General features: G+C 47.4%; 1 protein-coding gene across 1 annotated transcript; it reads right to left on the bottom strand.

Moving 5' to 3' along the window:
* Positions 1 to 2,953: 2,953 nt before the first annotated feature.
* On the bottom strand, positions 2,954 to 4,013 carry LOC119281062. The gene is made up of 2 exons (XM_037561703.1): positions 3,919 to 4,013; positions 2,954 to 3,826 (listed from the first exon to the last, which is right to left on the bottom strand). Exons 1-2 carry the CDS (start codon positions 3,982 to 3,984, stop codon positions 3,287 to 3,289), a joined length of 606 nt encoding a protein of 201 aa, XP_037417600.1. The 5' UTR covers positions 3,985 to 4,013; the 3' UTR covers positions 2,954 to 3,286.
* Positions 4,014 to 18,501: the final 14,488 nt, after the last annotated feature.

Raw genomic sequence — 18,501 nt, forward strand, 5'->3', positions numbered from 1 at the left:
GGTGTAATAACCTCAAAGGGAATAATGGGTTGCATAAAACTGTCGACCTCAAAATGTGAGAGCATAGCATCATTAAATTCACACACCTGCGCGAGGCAAGTTTTTGAACCACTTCATCTCTTCTAGGCTGCTACAAAATAATACAGACAGATGAAAGACAAAATAGGGAAAACATAAAAGAAATCAAAAACACTAGTGGCTTCATAGTAAGCTACAACGACCACATGGCAAGAATGGCGCCAGTAAACCTATACCTCATACAACATAGCCTTCACTTTATTGGCCTCACCGCCATCAAAGACACACAAACCTAACGTAGAAGGTGCCTAAAGTGCACACTAAATAGTTTTACGGGGTTCCCTCTACCTCAAAATGTTATATCGGCTGCCAAAGGCAAGGGACCAATGAAGATGTCGACAAAGAAAAACTTGGTTTGATGGATGTCTCGAAGAAGGGATACCAAGGGTGTAAACCACATATTAACATAGTCGTTAATAAAGTGTCTTGCCATGTCAACAACACAAGGGAAGCAAAGTCGTATAGAGAGGCACAAGAGGGTTGTGGATACTCGAGCTGTAAACCATGAAGGGAGGCACTAACAACTGTGATGTCACCGTGCCTAAGACCAAGGCCAAACCGAGGTGGCGACTGGCGGTGGCAACCGGGTTGTGCATAGAGGGAGGCGACCGGGTCAAGATCGTTACCTAGGGGTTGTCCGGATTGATGCCTTGAGATGTTAAGCCAAAATGTTGGTGTCGACCCAACCTTGGGTGCTCATTTGGATGGACACTGATTATTTTGGTCTACCCAAGCCTCCATAGCCTATAGTTCAATTTTGTGCCAATTGTTTGAAGAAGTGTGAGTGGCGAAATCGTTCGCCAATTATTTGGCATGCCCAACATTGGCACAATCCAAGTTGCCCCCTAGAGGATAGAAGACAAGATGGCGATGACCTCAGTGATATATATCGCTCACTACGAGCTTTAAGATGGAGATCACGAACTACGGCAATCTTCTGGGCCGGCCCATTCAGCATTTTTTTGAAGAAAATCAAAGCAAACCTAACGCACCGTCTTTAGGAACCTTCTAAAAGAAGATTCCTGAACCATTTTATTTTTCCTAGTTCTGGTTTTCCTGGTTTTCTTTTTGGTTTGTTTTTCTCTTTTTTCTTTTCTTTTTCTATGTTTGGTTTTGTTTTTCTATTTTTATCAATTTCAAATAATGTTCAAAATCGTCAAACAATAACAAATTTCTAAAAAATAATGTTATCGATTTTTTTCGTCATTTTTCAAAAAATGCTTGAAATTTCAAAATTGTTTGCAATTTTTTAAAATGTTTTAGATTTTAAAATTTCAAAAAACTGCTCATAAACTTTAACTTTCTCGCATTTTTTCAAAAAAAAATATGGAATTCAAATAATTGTTTGGGATTCCAAAAGTTTTTTGTTCTTGAATTAATGAACAATTTTTTAATGAATTCACGAATATTTTTAAATTCGCATAAAATGTTACTATTCATGAACGTTTTAATACATTATTTTTTTGAATTTGTGAATTTTTTTTCTAAATTCACAAACATCTTTTGAAATCATGGGGATTTTTGAAATTCACGAATACTGTGCGACTTCTTGAACATTTTTAAAATTCATGAAAATGATTGTGAACATTTTTGGAGTTTGTGAACATTTTTTATAATTCATGAAGCATTCTTTATTTCATGAAAAAAATTGGCATTTGCAAAACAATTTTATGAAATTCATGCATGTTTTTGTATTCATGATTTTTTTTTAGGTTTATTTATGCAGTGAGAACAAAAAACATATCCATGTTGCACTACGCTAGAGAGCTATCAAAGCTAATGGGTCGGCCCACCCTACCGCAGCGACCTGAGCGATCAACACGGGGACGTGAGCGACGCGAGGCGCACGTGTCGCTTGAAGCCATACATAGCAGTCCCCGGAGAGAGTTTTTTAGGGGAGTCCCTGGAGAGAGAGAGATGGATATATTATTTTAGGGATGATAGATGTATATTTTTTAGGAGTTTGTTGAATCTGTATTGACCTAGAGGAATATTTAGAGGTATACAAATAGGGTCATGAGGTGAAATAAGCCACAGATGGCGACCCGATCACGTGTGTGAAAATTTGGCAAGGTTATGAGCTTCATGATTTGATGCTCGACCTTCGAAGACAAAGCTACAAATTTCGAAGATATGAGAGATGGGTATATAATTAGAGATGGGATTGCTTTGGGCTTTTGGACATGGCCCGCTAGATATATTTGTGGCGGGCTGAAAAAAGAACTCGCCTAAGATGTGTTGGTATCACTAGCGGCCTAAAACACCTATAATTTGTAGGATAGACTAAAAACACTACAATTTGTAGCTTGCCACTGAGAGTTATCTATCTTAGATGGTTCACATAAAAAGTCTGCCAATAAATAAAAAGCACCACAAATATTTTCACATTAAACACAATTGATCCACAGAGACCCATGCATGCGGTTCTCTATTAACAATTTAAGGCGGTTTTGTATCTCGGGGGCTCTTTAGAAGCACCAAAGATGTGTTGTATGTGATGGTTTATTCAACATTAGTGATACTATAATACTCCCTTCTCTACTTTTTATTTGGCGTATAAAATTTGTCTAAAGTCAAACTTCGTAAAGTTTGACCAATTTTATAGAAAAAAAGTAACATTCATAATATGAAATCAATAACATTAGTTGTGTCATGAATTTAATTTTTATATTGTATAGCTTTAATATTGTAGATGTTGATACATTTTCTTATAAATGTGGTTAAACTTTATAAAATTTGACTTCAGACAAATCTTATATGTGGAGTAAAAAGGACCGGAGGGAGTAATGTTTATTGCCTTGTTCCCCAGAGATCAGTTTATGAATGTCCATTAATTGGAGAAAAATAACAAATAATTTCACGACCAAGTTCAGAAACATGTTGTAGCATTTATTTTCTTAGAATAATTACACACATAACGTTCTATATTGCCCACGTGCATCAAAGGAATACATCACGTGCATACACACAATATATTTGTATGCATGAAAGTCTATGAAACTGTCTACAGAAAGTGTATGGCGTAGGCTACGTTCACATCGATGCCACAGAGTACATAGTCGATGTCCTTTTTTAGTAAGCTTATTACTTACTCGACACTCCTGCTAATTTTTTTTAACACGATACTCCTAGATGGATGTCTTTTTTTAGTAAATACGAGTAGAAATCATTAAACCCGGCTGGCCATGTGAGGCTGTGGGCCGTGGCCTCATCGGGACTGCTCTCCGGACGGCCCGTTAATCACGTCCGCCAGGAACCGCGGGTCGCAGCTGACCGACCTCGCGAGCGCCACCGCCCTGGACGCCGCCGTGCGCAGGTGGCGGTCCTGGCACGACGTCGACGTGGTCGTCTTTCTCCGGTCGAAGCTCTTGCGTGCGATGCCCCGCATGGATCCGGCGAGCGACAGCGTCGGGTTCAACCTCGTGACGTTGAAGTCCCGGCACTCCGCCTCGTGGGACACCAGCGCCGCCTCCACGCTGCCGGACGGGTCCCGCACCATCCGCTCCTTCACGGCCTCCCCGCATAGCCCGCACAGCCAGTCGCCGCAGAAGGCCGCGCGGACTCCGCCGACGTACGCCGCCGTGCATTCCTCGGCCACGGCACAGCACGCGCACCGCACCGTCTCTACCTCCGAGACGTCGGCGCCGTCGTCAGGGCATGGGTTGCTGCTACTGCTGCTTACGATGACGAGCTTCTCCATGTTGCTCGCCATTTCCGAGTAGGCTCGCCGGAGTTCTTGCTCCTCCTTCTGAAACACAGATGAGACTATGAGAGATGAGTCGACATATAGTTGCTTAACTAATATGCTTTGTTTGGGTAGAGAATTTGATGTGCAATTACCTTGGGAGGAAGCCTGCTTGCAGTAACAGATTGTGGTGGTGTCGATTTGCTTTGGATAGTCGCCATGTCGTTTCTGCACCTCAAGTAGTCCCAAGTTCTGCCGCTGGGAATATGATGCCGCGTGATGATCACATTTCCTATTTATAGGCAGATCGAGAGAATGACCGGTGATGATTGGTAGTTTTCTGCTCAAAGTGTGAACCGTTTAACTGCTAAAGTTAAAAAGGAAGTGCAACTTGAACCGCTTTTCTCTGCAACTAGCTTACGAAAAGGTGCAGCCATTGGTGGTAGTCTGATGGATATGTACTCTTAAATGCAGAACAGTGCATCATCTTAAATTGAGTTGAGGATAGGAGAAGCCATGTTCAAATTAAATAGGTTTTTTGTTGGGAATTCAAATTTAATAGGTGGTGGCCTCGAACTCGGCTGTTTAGCCCACCAACTTGTGGCTTTTTTTTCGCAAAAAAAAAAAAAAAAACTTGTGGTGTTTTCTTTAACATGGTACAATCAAAGTAACTCACATACACTCGCCCCTATGAAGGCACCCATGCACACCCTATAAGCATTTTCGAGAGACTGAAACGGCACATCATCTTAAGATGATGGAAACGTCTCCTCCCACTGAGCGTATATCGCCGGAAGGCCTCAAATAAATCAGAAAAATGCGAACACCAATGTCAAGTCTGAGACTTAAACTCTGGTGAATAGAGAATACCACTGTCCTCCTAACCATCAAATCAGATGTTGGTTCACACAACTTGTGGTGTTAACCAAGAAGATTATATGCCTTTTTCACAACAGTGCATCATCTTATTTGTCAAAGAGAAACTTATGACACGAGACTGAATCACTGAATCGTATAGTAAGTGTTTCATGCAATGTAAGGTCGAGAAGGATGCAAAGGGAGACTTCGTGTGACTTTTCCCCCTACGTGGCCGTGGCACATAGGGCACTTGAAGCCTCCAGGTCGACTAGCCCGTGGATTTGCCTCACCTCTGTCTGCCGGTCAGGTGGCCAGTGGCAGAGATGGGACCTCGATGCCTCGGCTCTGGCTAATAATTTAGGTTAGGATTTCTTTTTCTCGTGGGGACATCGCTCGGGCAGATGGCGACACTGCATCTGTCGGCGTCCTGGATTCGGGGGTATCCAGCCCTGCCTGCCTGCGGCCCATCACGTGGCTTCATCAACGGCCTGGTACGGCCCAGCTTCAACACCAACACCGCAAGACCCTCGCGAGGGACCAAGCCTCGCGAGGTGGGCAACGCCAAGACCCCCGAAGGAATTGGCCTCCTTAATAGGGCTCCTGAGGAGCGGAGAGTTCTATGCAAGCTACCTCACGAGGCATCAGCTGACGTGAGCCATGACGACCAAGGCCAGGCGGGCGCCAGGCGGGTGCAGAGCGCAGGTCTCCTCTTCGTTGCAAGGGAGGCAAGCCACAGGCACGGAGTCCCGAGGAATCAGCCAAAGGATTCCATTTCGGTGCAACAAGACCAAGACCGCCAGGACGGCAAGACGGAGGTCATCGACGAGCCCACCGCAGCGTCACGACCAGAGGCTTTTCGCAGGCGAAGACTACTTTTGTCAGGATAGACTGTACTACTTGTCCCCTTTCAAATCCGGTCGTTGTGGGATCCCTTCCCGCTCATATTTGGGAAGAGGACCAAGGCCACTATAAATAGGACTAGCCACCACCATAGAGGGGACAAGATCAGAACAAGTAGAGCTAGCATACACCACACCAGCTCAAGAACACTTCACCTCCTGAGGCTTGTTCATCCACTGTACTAGTTCATCTTCAGCCCTCCGAGGCAATCCACCACACCCCACTGGATTAGGTTATTACACCACAACGGTGACCCGAACCAGTATAAACTGCAGTGTTTCTTTGTCCCTTTGAGATCGACGCGCTAGGCTTAGGAGGATCGCGAGTAAGCAGGCTGGGTAGGTTGAGATCTCCGCACGCACCCTAGAGTTCGAACCTCTCAAGGGTTTGCGGTCCCTAAATCCGATATTTGGCGCGCCAGGTAGGGATGCATCGGATCTTCTCTTCCGTCGACCAGTCCTCCGCCGCTCCACCGACGCCATGGCCGACACCCCGAGAGCACACATCGAGCACTAGGTCGTCCAGACCTCCTCGGCAGCGCCCGCTGACGAGGAAGATCTCCACTCCGCTTTGCTTGCGGCTCACGTTCAGCCGGGGGCGATCGGCCGTGGGGGGCGCGCGGTGCAACCTTCTCCACTGGCGCCGCACCGCAGCCGCGCCGCCGCGCGATCTGCGAACTATGCTGCAGCAACCGCTCCGCACTCGCGCAGGAAACAGGAAAACATGCGGGCAGCGATAATCATGGCCCAAGAGCTCCTGCAGTGCAGATTGCTGGAGAGCGGCCGCGATGCCCTGCTGGAACTGGTCGTCGAGCTGCTGGATGCAGCATGTATGGGGGCAGTGCCATTCTGCACCCTGCCCACGTCGCAAGCAATGGTGGGGGCGCGCGCTCATCCCCGACACAACCACGCGCCCCCTTCCAGGGGCCCTGGAGAGCCTCTCGACGCCGACCAGCCGCGCGGAGTAGCCCGCGCCGCCCCGAACATGCCCCCTCGGCGCGGAACTGCTCCAGGCGACACCACCAGGGGACGCGTTGGAGTGACAGCCCCTGGCCAACAGGACCAGAGGGCGGCTGAAGAAGGTGGGAACATGAGGCAATCGGGCGGTGCTTCTGGTGCGAACAGCCCGGAAGCCTACATCCCCGTCGCGATGGATCCAAGGCACGTGCGGGGAGAGGGCCCCAGCCGATCCCCCACGCCAGGCTGGGCGCTGGACATACATGAGGCCGAGCTCTCCTTCGAGTCGCCACCAAGCCCCGCCAACATCTCGAACGGCGACAACCTCTGGGTACAGCTAATGCCGCAAGAGCATGCTTACGCTGACCATGGATCACAGGTGAACCAGGGTGCAGCTGCCACCACGACTCTTAGGACGACAGATCCCCCGCAGGAGCGCGAAGAGCGTTGGAAGCAACGCGGGGGAAGCCCGGCGGCAGGGCCCTCCTCGCGCCGCACGAAGCAGGGCCCTGCCTGGAGTTAGGTTCCCCGTCGAGGAAGGCACCGGCAAGCCCTTCTCCCCGGTGGGGGGCCTACGGTCGCCAAGGACGCCGCCAATGTCCCTTTGGCCCCTTGGTCTTGTCCTGGTTTCCGGTCTCCCCAACTGTGGTCAGGGGTGGCGCACGGCGAGGTCCTCGTCGGTCAACATGAAGCAAGGCTCCGGCCTATGAAGGTCTCCGCTCGTGACACTCTCACGTAATAATGAGTGAGGCTGTACACGCCCCGGAGTCTCCTGACCGCCGCTCTGGGGCCTCATGGGGGCTCCCATGCACGTCCTAGTGGAAGCACCATGCTCCGTGCTGGCCGTCGACACTGTCTCCAATGACTATGCCCAGCCAGTGGAAGCACTTAGCTCCGCGATGGTGAGAAGACCGAAGACCGAAGACTGAAGACTAGTTAGACGCCGGACGCGGCCATCTTCTTTTTGCCTCCTTTTTGTATTTGCTTGCCGACTTTTTGCAGCATCTTGTTTTCGTGCGTTTATAAAAATGGGGGAGTTTTCTCGTTTCGTGTCCCTCTCTTGCCTTCAGTTCTTGTGTTCTTTCTAGAGCTCGTGACTGTTGCCCTGCCCTCAAGCGCCTCGCGAGCGGGGGCTGGGTACGGTGCACACGCTGGTGCCGATCCCCCCCCCCTCCCGGGGGGGGGGGCTCAAGGGTGCGGTCGCCCCGCGCGCCCACCTCGCCACGGTTTGGCAGTTGGCTCCTCACGAGGCACTCTACGGCAGGCCAGCAAGCTCCTCGGGAGGCATAGAACCTCACGAGCTCGCGGCAGGCTTGCCTCGGGAGAAGGAGCGCTGCCAGGACACCAGGCATCACTCGAGACACATGAAACCAAAGATAAGTCTTAAACAACTACCTCGCTCCCGCAGCCCTACCGGGCCCCGTTCTGGGCGCTACTTCAAAAGCATTCCACAACCTCACACATCATAAGGGGCACCCCCTTTTCAAGATGCTCTCACAAAGAACGCGTTCAAGTTTTCATCATACAGGTCAAAGCAAAAGAAACATGGGCCTAGCTGGACGCGCCTTCTTCGTCGCTCCCATCCGCGCTGCTTGCGCTGTGGCTGCCATTCTCCTCGTCATCACCACTCGCGCCAGCTTCTTCAGCCGCGAGCACAGTCGTGTCGTCCTCAAGAGTCAGCTCCTTCACCAAGGCGTCCACATGGCCATCCACCCACTTGGCGAGCTTGTCTTGGATGGCCGCTGGCACAGGGGCTAGCACGGTGCCGAAATCGAAGTGGGAGTCAAGATTCAGGAGGTTGCCGAAGACACGCGAGAGTGCATGCCCGAGAAGGCCTCGGCTCCTCTCCTCGACAAGTTGGCGAGCTTTTGTGGCTTTATCTTCAAGGCGGGTCACGATATAAGTAAAGAAGTGGAGATGGCTAGCATAGTCGTTCTCGTGCGGGTGAGGAGCGCTCTCATCACAAATGGCACCCAAGGCGTTGTTGGCTCTGACGCGCAGACCTTGGAGCATGGAGCCGTGCTCGCATTCCAATGTCAGGCGGCAGCACTTTTCACTCGAAGCCTTCTTCAGGAGGGAGGCGGTGTCTTCGACTTGCTTCCGGGGAGAGGATATCTCGGCACGGGCAGAATTCAAGGCAGATTCGAAGGAAGTCAGGGCTCCTCGGGCAGCGCACTCACACTGCTCCACAACCTGCAGCTCAGTCTTAAGGGCAAAGGTCCGGCCCTCAAGCTCAACCTTGAGCAGCTCCATGTCCAGGTGGTGCCTCCTAGTCAGCTTAGCACGCGCCTTCTCCACCCTCGCCTCCACCTCCAGCTGGACCTGAGCCTCTCGGGCGGCGACGGCGTCCTCAGCCACGGCGGCCTGTCGCTCCCTCACCTCCAGCCTTTCCAACGCCAAGCTGTGTTCCACGGTCTCCAGCGTTAAATCTTCATGGGGCCTCAAGAGCTCCGCCTCGGCAAGGGCCACCTCGCCTGGCGAGGAAGCAAGCAGGGCGCGACGCTCCTCGACTTCGCGTTGCAGAGCCGCATTTGAGGACAGAAGATCTCGCTCCCGCTCCTCAGCTGCCTCACGACTGCAGTTGGCCACCTCGGCCTCTTCCATGGCGCGGGCGCAAGCTTCGCGAGTAGCCGCAAGCGAGGACATTGCACGCGCTTCAGCTTTGTCACGCTGAAGCTTCCCAAGGTTGATGGCAACCTTCAGCCGCTGCCACTCATCCTCCAGGCGGCGGTTCTCTGCCTCAAGCCTGGTATCAACATTGGCGAGCTCCCCACCAAGATGGACCATTGCGTGCATCACCTCACCAAAGAGCCCAAAGCGCACGGCGTTGTGCCCGCGAGCGAATGCGAGCTCATCTCCAAGACCTTCGCTAGTTCTAGAGGCTTCTCAGGAGGCGTTGGGTGCTCCACCAGCCGCCGACCAGGGGTTGGCTGGCGTAGCCCCGTGGCTTGAAGACGAAAGGTCGCCCGGGGGGCACCCCCCTGCCAACAATGACAATAGGAAGGATCACCGGTGCACCCTTTGTCTCGTGGCAGAGTCGCGGGGAGAGGGAGCATGGGGCTCGGTTCCGGGGCACCCTTGCGGCGTCGTGTTAACTGAAGTTGGTCCCATGCCCTTGCATGATCAGGGCGCTAGGGGCTGCGTGCATGCGTCGAGTTGGAGTCCTTGAAGATGCATGCCTCCCGAGGTTTTGCCTTCGTGGGGGCCCTGCAAAAACCTCAACCATGAGAAAACGCAGTGTGCTAGGAGGACAAGAGTAAAGGTACTTACTCATCAGCAACCACGTATCTCTTGGGCTTCAACGGTCGACGGGTGCCATCGTTGCGGCACGAGGACCTCTTCCTCTTCAGGAGCGACTCAAGGCACAGGCGGGGCCGACCAGACCCCAACGGGCGATCCTCGGGAGGGGGAGCGCTCGGCGGGGCATCTGGGGCAGGGGTCCCAAGGGCAAGGGTACCCGGCGAGACCTCCCGGCTCACGACTCCGGGGCCGTTGGTAGGCTCCTCGCCGTCAGCAGCCACTCCGGAGCCACCATCCCGAGCGCCAGAAGCCCCTGCCTCCGGATCTTGGGGTTGCATCAGTTCCGCCGCAGCTCCTTCCAGGGCCCCAGAAGCCTCGGCCTCCTGAGCCTTTAGCGGTACTGGGCCTCTGGAGGAGCTCTCGACAGTTGATGGAGGTGTGCGCCCCCTGCCACCACACTCGGGGCGCACGCGGCAAGGTCGATCAGGAGAGGAGCCACGAAGACGGGGTTCTCACGGGGCCCCTCAATGCCCTCGGGAAGCAACCCCCACTCATTGAACAGAGGCATCTGCCCCATGAAGGCTGCCTTGTTCGAACACAAATAGAGAAGGCAGCCACCCCCCGAAAGGTCAGCAGGCTCGGACTCGCCAGTCAGAAGCTTGAGCACCATGCCCAAAGTGTCAGCAGCAAGCGATGGCCCCTGTAGCCTCATTGGATCTCCGGCACCTGTGAAGTCCCACATCGAGCAAGAATGGCGCTGGAGGGGAGCAATGCGCTGCTTCACAAATTACTTCACCACCATTGGCGCCGTCGCCTCCAGTTCTTGAAGCCTCGCTAGTCTCTTCCAGTCGAAAGCAAGACGCCGGTCAGAAAGCCTCTCATGGCACCAACCAGAGCTAGGCGAGGCCGGCGCCCCAGGAATCAAGAGCAGGGTGAGGGAGTCCTGGACTAAGGGGTCCTCGGACAGCCGGACTATATCTTTGGCCAGATGATACGTCTCCAACGTATCTATAATTTTTTATTACTCCATGCTACTTTGTCTACTGTTTTGGACTATATTGGGCTTTATTTTCCACTTTTATATTATTATTGGGACTGACCTATTAACCGGAGGCCCAGCCCAGAATTGATGTTTTTTGCCTATTTCAGTATTCCGAAGAAACAGAATATCAAATGGAGTCCAAATGGAATAAAACCTTAGGGAACGTGGTTTCCTCACCGAACGTGATCCAGGAGACTTGGACCCTACTCCAAGAAGTGCCAGAGGCGGTCACGAGGGTGGAGGGCCCCCCCTGGGCGCGCCCCCCTGCCTCGTGGGCCCCCTGTTGCTCCACCGACGTACTCCTTCCTCCTATATATACCTACGTACCCCCGTCAGATCATATACAGAGCCAAAAACCTAATTCCACCGCCACAACCTTCTGTATCTGCGAGATCCCATCTTAGGGCCTGTTCCGGAGCTCTGCCGGAGAGGGCATCTACCATGGAGGGCTTCTACATCAACACCATAGCCTCTCCGATGAAGTGTGAGTAGTTTACTTCAGACCTTCAGGTCCATAGTTATTAGCTAGATGGCTTCTTCTCTCTTTTTGGATCTGAATACAATGTTCTCCCCCTCTCTTGTGGAGATCTATTCGATGTAATTTTCTTTTTTGCGGTGTGTTTGTTGAGACCGATGAATTGTGGGTTTATGATCCAGCTTATCTATGAACAATATTTGATTCTTCTCTGAAATATTTTATGTATGATTGAGTTATCTTTGCAAGTCTCTTCGAATTATCCATTTGGTTTGGCCAACTAGATTGGTAGTTCTTGCAATGGGAGAAGTGTTTAGCTTTGGGTTCAATCTTGCGGTGTCCTTACCCAGTGATAGAAAGGGTTGCAAGGCACGTATTGTATTGTTGCCATCGAGGATAACAAGATGGGGTTTTTATCATATTGCATGAATTTATCCCTCTACATCATGTCATCTTGCTTAAGGCGTTACTCTGTTTTTACTTAATACTCTAGATGCATGCTGGATAGCGGTCGATGAGTGGAGTAATAGTAGTAGATGCAGAATCAATTTGATCTACTTGTCTCGGACGTGATGCCTATATACATGATCATACCTAGATAATCTCATAATTATTCGCTTTTCTATCAATTGCTCAACAGTAATTTGTTCACCCATCGTAGAATACTTATGCTCTTGAGAGAAGCCACTAGTGAAATCTATGACCCCCGGGTCTATTCTCATCATATCAATCTCCATTACTTTATTTACTTGCTTTGTTTTTTACTTTGCCTTTTACTTTTTACTTTGCATCTCTATATCAAAAATACCAAAAATATTATTTATCATCTCTATCAGATCTCACCTTTGTAAGTAACCGTGAAGGGATTGACAACCCCTAATCACGTTGGTTGCGAGTAGCTATCGTTTTGTGTAGGTACGAGGGACTTGTGCGTGATCTCCTACTGGATTGATACCTTGGTTCTCAAAAACTGAGGGAAATACTTACGTTACTTTACTACATCATCCTCTCCTCTTCGGGGAAATACAACGCAGCGCTCAAGAGGTAGCAAGAAGAATTCCTGGTACCGTTGCTGGGGAGTTTGCGCAAAAGTCAACTATACCAAGTACCCATCACAACCCCTATCTCCCGCATTACATTATTTGCCTCTCGTTTTCCTCTCCCCCACTTCACCCTTGCTGTTTTTTTTCGCCCTCTCTTTCCCAATCTCCTCCTCTCTTTCTCTTTTGCATTTTTCTTGTTTGCCTTTGCTTGTGTGTTGGATTACTTGTTATCATGGCCGAATCAAAAATAACTAAGGGATTTCTCCCGAGTTCTAGTGCCTTGGATAACCTATCTATCCTTTCTAAGCTCATAAATAATGATGCTACAAAAAGACCCACCGGGATCACTAATGAGAATTTAGATGATTTTGATGATGATGATTCCAAAATCTTTTGCTATTTACTTGATGAATCTTTAAAAGATGCTTGGGATAGATTATTAATGATTCGGGCTAGTTATGTGCCACAATATCAAATCGATGTTTACTTAAAAAGTTTCTATGTTGGCTTGCCCGCCTCTTTCAAACAAGCTCTAGATTCTATTTTTGAAGAAGGTTTTCTTGAAGGGGATGCTATAGATACTTATGAGAAAATGAAAACCATATTTGGGCACCCTTTAAATGATAAAGTTGAATCAACTACTCTCTTGTGCTTTTATCAAAATGAAACTATTAAAGAGATGAAGTCTAGCTTGGATGCAAATTTCCGTAACGTGCTTAATCTCACCTCATCCATTAATGGCAATGTTCTTAATCTGAATAGAAGGATGAATGACTTGGGAAGGATATCTTCTCTAGCCACTTATGGATTGCCTACCAAAGATGGCAAAACTTAGATCTATCCTCGCTATCATGCCTAGCTAGAGGCGTTAAACAATAGCGCTTGTTGGGAGGCAACCCAATTTTATTTTTGTTATTTGTTTTTGTTCCTGTTTAGTGTTAAATTTTGTTTCTACTTTCTGTTTAGATGTGGTTTTATGTTTTATTTAGTGTTTGTGCCAAGTAGAACCTATAGGATAAGCTATGATGATAGTTGATTTGATTCTGCTGAAAAACAGAAACTTTGCGCTCATGAGAAACAATTCAATAAATCACATAAACGTGATTTTGCATTGATTCTTTTTTCTTCTGATCAACAAACAAATTGTACAGTACGTCCTATTTTGGTAGAATTTTTAGAGTTCCAGAAGTTTGCGTTAGTTACAGATTGCTACAGACTGTTCTGTTTTTGACAGATTCTGTTTTTCGTGTGTTGTTTGCTTATTTCAATGTATCTATGGCTAATAAATTAGTTTATAAACCATAAGGAAGTTGGAATACAGTAGGTTTAACACCAATATAAATAAAGAATGAGTTCATTACAGTACCTTGAAGTAGCCTTTTGTTTTCTTTTACTAACGGAGCTCACGAGATTTCTATTGAGTTTTGTGTTGTGAAGTTTTCAAGTTTTGGGTGAATTCTTTTGATGGATTATGGAACAAAGAGTGGCAAGAGCCTAAGCTTGGGGATGCCCATGGCACCCCCAAGATAATCCAAGGACACCAAAAAGTCGAAGCTTGGGGATGCCCCGGAAGGCATCCCCTCTTTTGTCTACTTCCATCGGTAATTTACTTGGAGCTATATGTTTATTCACTACATGTCATGTGTTTTGCTTGGAGCGTCTTTTATTATTTGTGTCTTTGCTTGTTAGTTTGCCACAATCATCCTTGCTGTACACACCTTTTGCGAGAGCCATATATGATTTGGAATTTTCTAGAATACTCTATGTGCTTCACTTATATCTTTTGAGCTTGATAGTTTTGCTCATAGTGCTTCGCTTATATCTTTTGAGCTTGATAGTTTTGCTAGTGCTTCACTTATATCTTTTGAGCTTGATAATTTTTTCTCTAGTGCTTCACTTAGATCTTTTAAGAGCACGGTGGTGGATTTGTTTTAAAGAAACTATTGATCTCTCATGCTTCACTTAGATTATTTTGAGAGCTGTTAATAGCATGGTAATTCACTTAATGTTAATATACTTGGTATTCAAGACATGTGAAACTTTCTTTTGAGTGCGTTGAATACTAAGATAAGTTTGATTCTTGATAATTCTTTTGAGATATGGAGGTGATAATATCAAAGCAATGCTAGTTGGGGTGATTATGAATTCAAAGAATGCTTGTGTTGAAGTTTGTGATTCCCGTAGCATGCACGTATGGTGAACCGCTTGTGATGAAGTCGGAGCACAATTTTATTTATTGATTGTATTCCTTATGAGTGGTAGTCGGGGACGAGCGATGGTCTTTTCCTACCAATCTATCCCCCTAGGAGTATGCGTTTAATGCTTTGGTTTTTGATGACTTCTAAATTTTTGCAATAAGTGCATGAGTTCTTTTGATTGATGTTGAGTCCATGGATTATACGCACTCTCACCCTTCCACCTTTTCTAGCCTCTCTAATACCGCGCACTTTTCATCGGTATCATACACCCACCATATACCTTCCTCAAAACAGCCACCATACCTACCTATCATGGCATTTCCATAGCCATTCTGAGATATATTGCCATGCAACTTTCCACCGTTCCGTTCATATGACACACATTACTTTTGTCATATTGCTTTTTGCATGAACATGTAGTTGACATTGTATTTGTGGCAAGGCCACCTTCATAATTTTCATACATGTCGCTCTTGATTCATTGCATATCCCGGTACACCGCCGGAGGCATTCATATAGAGTCATATCTTGTTCTAAGTATCGAGTTGTAATTGTTGAGTTGTAAGAAAAATAGAAGTGTGATGATCATCATTATTAGAGCATTGTCCCAGTGAGGAAAGGATGATGGAGACTATGATTCCCCCATAAGTCGGGATGAGACTCCGGACTTTATAAAAAAATTAAAAGAGGCCAAAGAAGCCCAAATAAAAAAGAGGCCAAAGAAGCCCACCAAAATAAAAAAAATAAAAAAATATGAGAGAAAAAGAGAGAAGGGACAATGCTACTACCCTTTTTCCACACTTGTGCTTTAAAATAACACCATGATCTTCATGATAGAGAGTCTCATATGTTGCCACTTTCATATACTAGTGGGAAATTTTCATTATAGAGCTTGGCTTGTATATTCCAATGACGGGCTTCCTCAAAAGTGCCCTAGGTCTTCGTAAGCAAGCAATTTGGATGCACACCCACTTAGTTTCCTTTGTTGAGCTTTCATATACTTATAGCTCTAGTGCATCCGTTGCATGGCAATCCCTACTCACTCACATTGATATCTATTAATGGGCATCTCCATAGCACGTTGATACACCTAGTTGATGTGAGACTATCTTCTCCTTTTTTGTCTTCTCCACAACCACCATTCTATTCCACCTATAGTGCTATGTCCATGGCTCACGCTCATGTATTGCGTGAAAGTTGAAAAAGTTTGAGATTTCTAAAGTGTGAAACAATTGCTTGACTCGTCATCAGGGTTGTGCATGATTAAATATTTTGTGTGATGAACATAGAGCATAGCCAGACTATATGATTTTGTAGGGATAACTTTCTTTAACCATGCTATTTTGAGAAGACATGATTGCTTTAATTTATGCTTGAAGTATTATTACTTTTATGTTAATATGAACTTTTGTCTTGAATCTTTCGGATCTGAATATTCATATCACAATTAAGACGATTTACATTGAAATTATGCCAAAGTATCACTCCGCATCAAAAATTCTTTTTTTATAATTTACCTACTCGAGGACGAGCAGGAATTAAGCTTGGGGATGCTTGAGTACATCTCCAACGTATCTATAATTTTTGATTACTCCATGCTACTTTGTCTACTGTTTTGGACTATATTGGGCTTTATTTTCCACTTTTATATTATTATTGGGACTAACCTATTAACCGGAAGCCCAGCCCAGAATTGCTGTTTTTTGCCTATTTCAGTATTTCAAAGAAACAGAATATCAAACGGAGTCCAAACGGAATAAAACCTTCGGGAACGTGATTTCCTCACCGAACGTGATCCAGGAGACTTGGACCCTACTCCAAGAAGTGGCAGAGGCGGTCACGAGGGTGGAGCGCCCCCCCCTGGGCGCGCCCCCCTGCCTCGTGGGCCCCCTGTTGCTCCACCGGCGTACTCCTTCCTCCTATATATACCTACGTACCCCCATCAGATCATATACAAAGCGAAAAACCTAATTCCACCGCCGCAACCTTCTGTATTCGTGAGATCCCATCTTGGGGCCTGTTCCGGAGCTCTGTCGGAGAGGGCTTCTACCACGGAGGGCTTCTACATCAACACCATAGCCTCTCCGATGAAGTGTGAGTAGTTTACTTCAGACCTTCGGGTCCATAGTTATTAGCTAGATGGCTTCTTCTCTCTTTTTGGATCTCAATACAATGTTCTCCCCCTCTCTTGTGGAGATCTATTCAATGTAATATTCTTTTTTGCGGTGTGTTTGTTGAGACCGATGAATTGTGGTTTTATGATCCAGCTTATCTATGAACAATATTTGATTTTTCTCTGAAATCTTTTATGTATGATTGAGTTATCTTTGCAAATCTCTTCGAATTATCCGTTTGGTTTGGCCAACTAGATTGGTAGTTCTTGCAATGGGAGAAGTGTTTAGCTTTGGGTTCAATCTTGCGGTGTCCTTACCCAGTGACAGAAAGGGTTGCAAGGCACGTATTGTATTGTTGCCATCGAGGATAACAAGATGGGGTTTTTATCATATTGCATGAACTTATCCCTCTACATCATGTCATCTTGCTTAAGGCGTTACTCTGTTTTTACTTAATACTCTAGATGCATGTTGGATAGCGGTCGATGAGTGGAGTAATAGTAGTAGATGCAGAATCGTTTCGATCTACTTGTCTTGGACGTGATGCCTATATACATGATCATACCTAGATAATCGCATAATTATTCGCTTTTCTATCAATTGCTCAACAGTAATTTGTTCACCCACCATAGAATTATTATGCTCTTGAGAGAAGCCACTAGTGAAACCTATGGCCCCCGGGTCTATTCTCATCATATCAATCTCCATTACTTTATTTACTTGCTTTGTTTTTTACTTTGCCTTTTACTTTTTACTTTGCATCTCTATATCAAAAATACCAAAAATATTATTTATCATCTCTATCAGATCTCACCCTTGTAAGTAACCGTGAAGGGATTGACTACCCCTAATCTCGTTGGTTGCGAGTAGCTATCGTTTTGTGTAGGTACGAGGGACTTGTGCGTGATCTCCTACTGGATTGATACCTTGGTTCTCAAAAACTGAGGGAAATAATTACGCTACTTTACTGCATCATCCTCTCCTCTTCGGGGAAATCCAACGCAGTGCTCAAGAGGTAGCACCGGACTATTGGACTATGAAGATACAAGATAGTAGACTTCGTCCCGTGTCCGGATGGGACTCTCCTTGGCGTGGAAGGCAAGCTTGGCGATTCGGATATGAAGATTCCTTTCTCTGTAAACCGACTTTGTACAACCCTAGCTCCCCCGGTGTCTATATAAACCGGAGGGTTTAGACTTCTAGGGTTTAGTCATAACAATCATATCCTCATAGGCTAGACTTCTAGGGTTTAGCCATTACGATCTCGTGGTAGATCAACTCTTGTAATACTCATATTCATCAAGATCAATCAAGAAGGAAGTAGGGTATTACCTCCATAGAGAGGGCCCGAACCTGGGTAAACATCGTGTCCCCCGCCTCCTGTTACCATTAGCCTTAGACGCACAGTTCGGGACCCCCAACCCGAGATCCGCCGGTTTTGACACAGACATTGGTGCTTTCATTGAGAGTTCCTCTGTGTCGCCGAAGATAGGTTTGATGGCTCAACAATGCAGTCCAGGGGGAGACCTTCCTCCCCGGACAGATCTTCATATTCGGCGGCTTCGCACTGCGGGCCAACTCGCTTGGCCATCTAGAGCAGATTCATAGATGCGCCCCTGGCCATCAGGTCAGATTTGGAAGCCTGAATTTTGTGGACAATATCCGCGGAGATTTGATCTTCGGCGGATTCGAGCCCCTGACGATGTCCTCGGCCACCATGATGAACATGACCTAGATCTGTCATCTGGCCGCACACAGGAGATAACGCCTGTGACCGCCCTGGCCCTAGAGCCGGAGCGGACTGCATCGCCCGAAGACGGGAAGCTCAACCCCGCCGCGGAGGCCGAAGACTCGGCGGCGCTCGAGCCGCACACAGACCCAACATCAGGCTGAGCTGGCGTTACCGGAACCT

Source organism: Triticum dicoccoides, chromosome 3B (assembly GCF_002162155.2).
Source record: "Triticum dicoccoides isolate Atlit2015 ecotype Zavitan chromosome 3B, WEW_v2.0, whole genome shotgun sequence".
In the NCBI taxonomy this organism is placed as follows: domain Eukaryota; kingdom Viridiplantae; phylum Streptophyta; class Magnoliopsida; order Poales; family Poaceae; genus Triticum; species Triticum dicoccoides.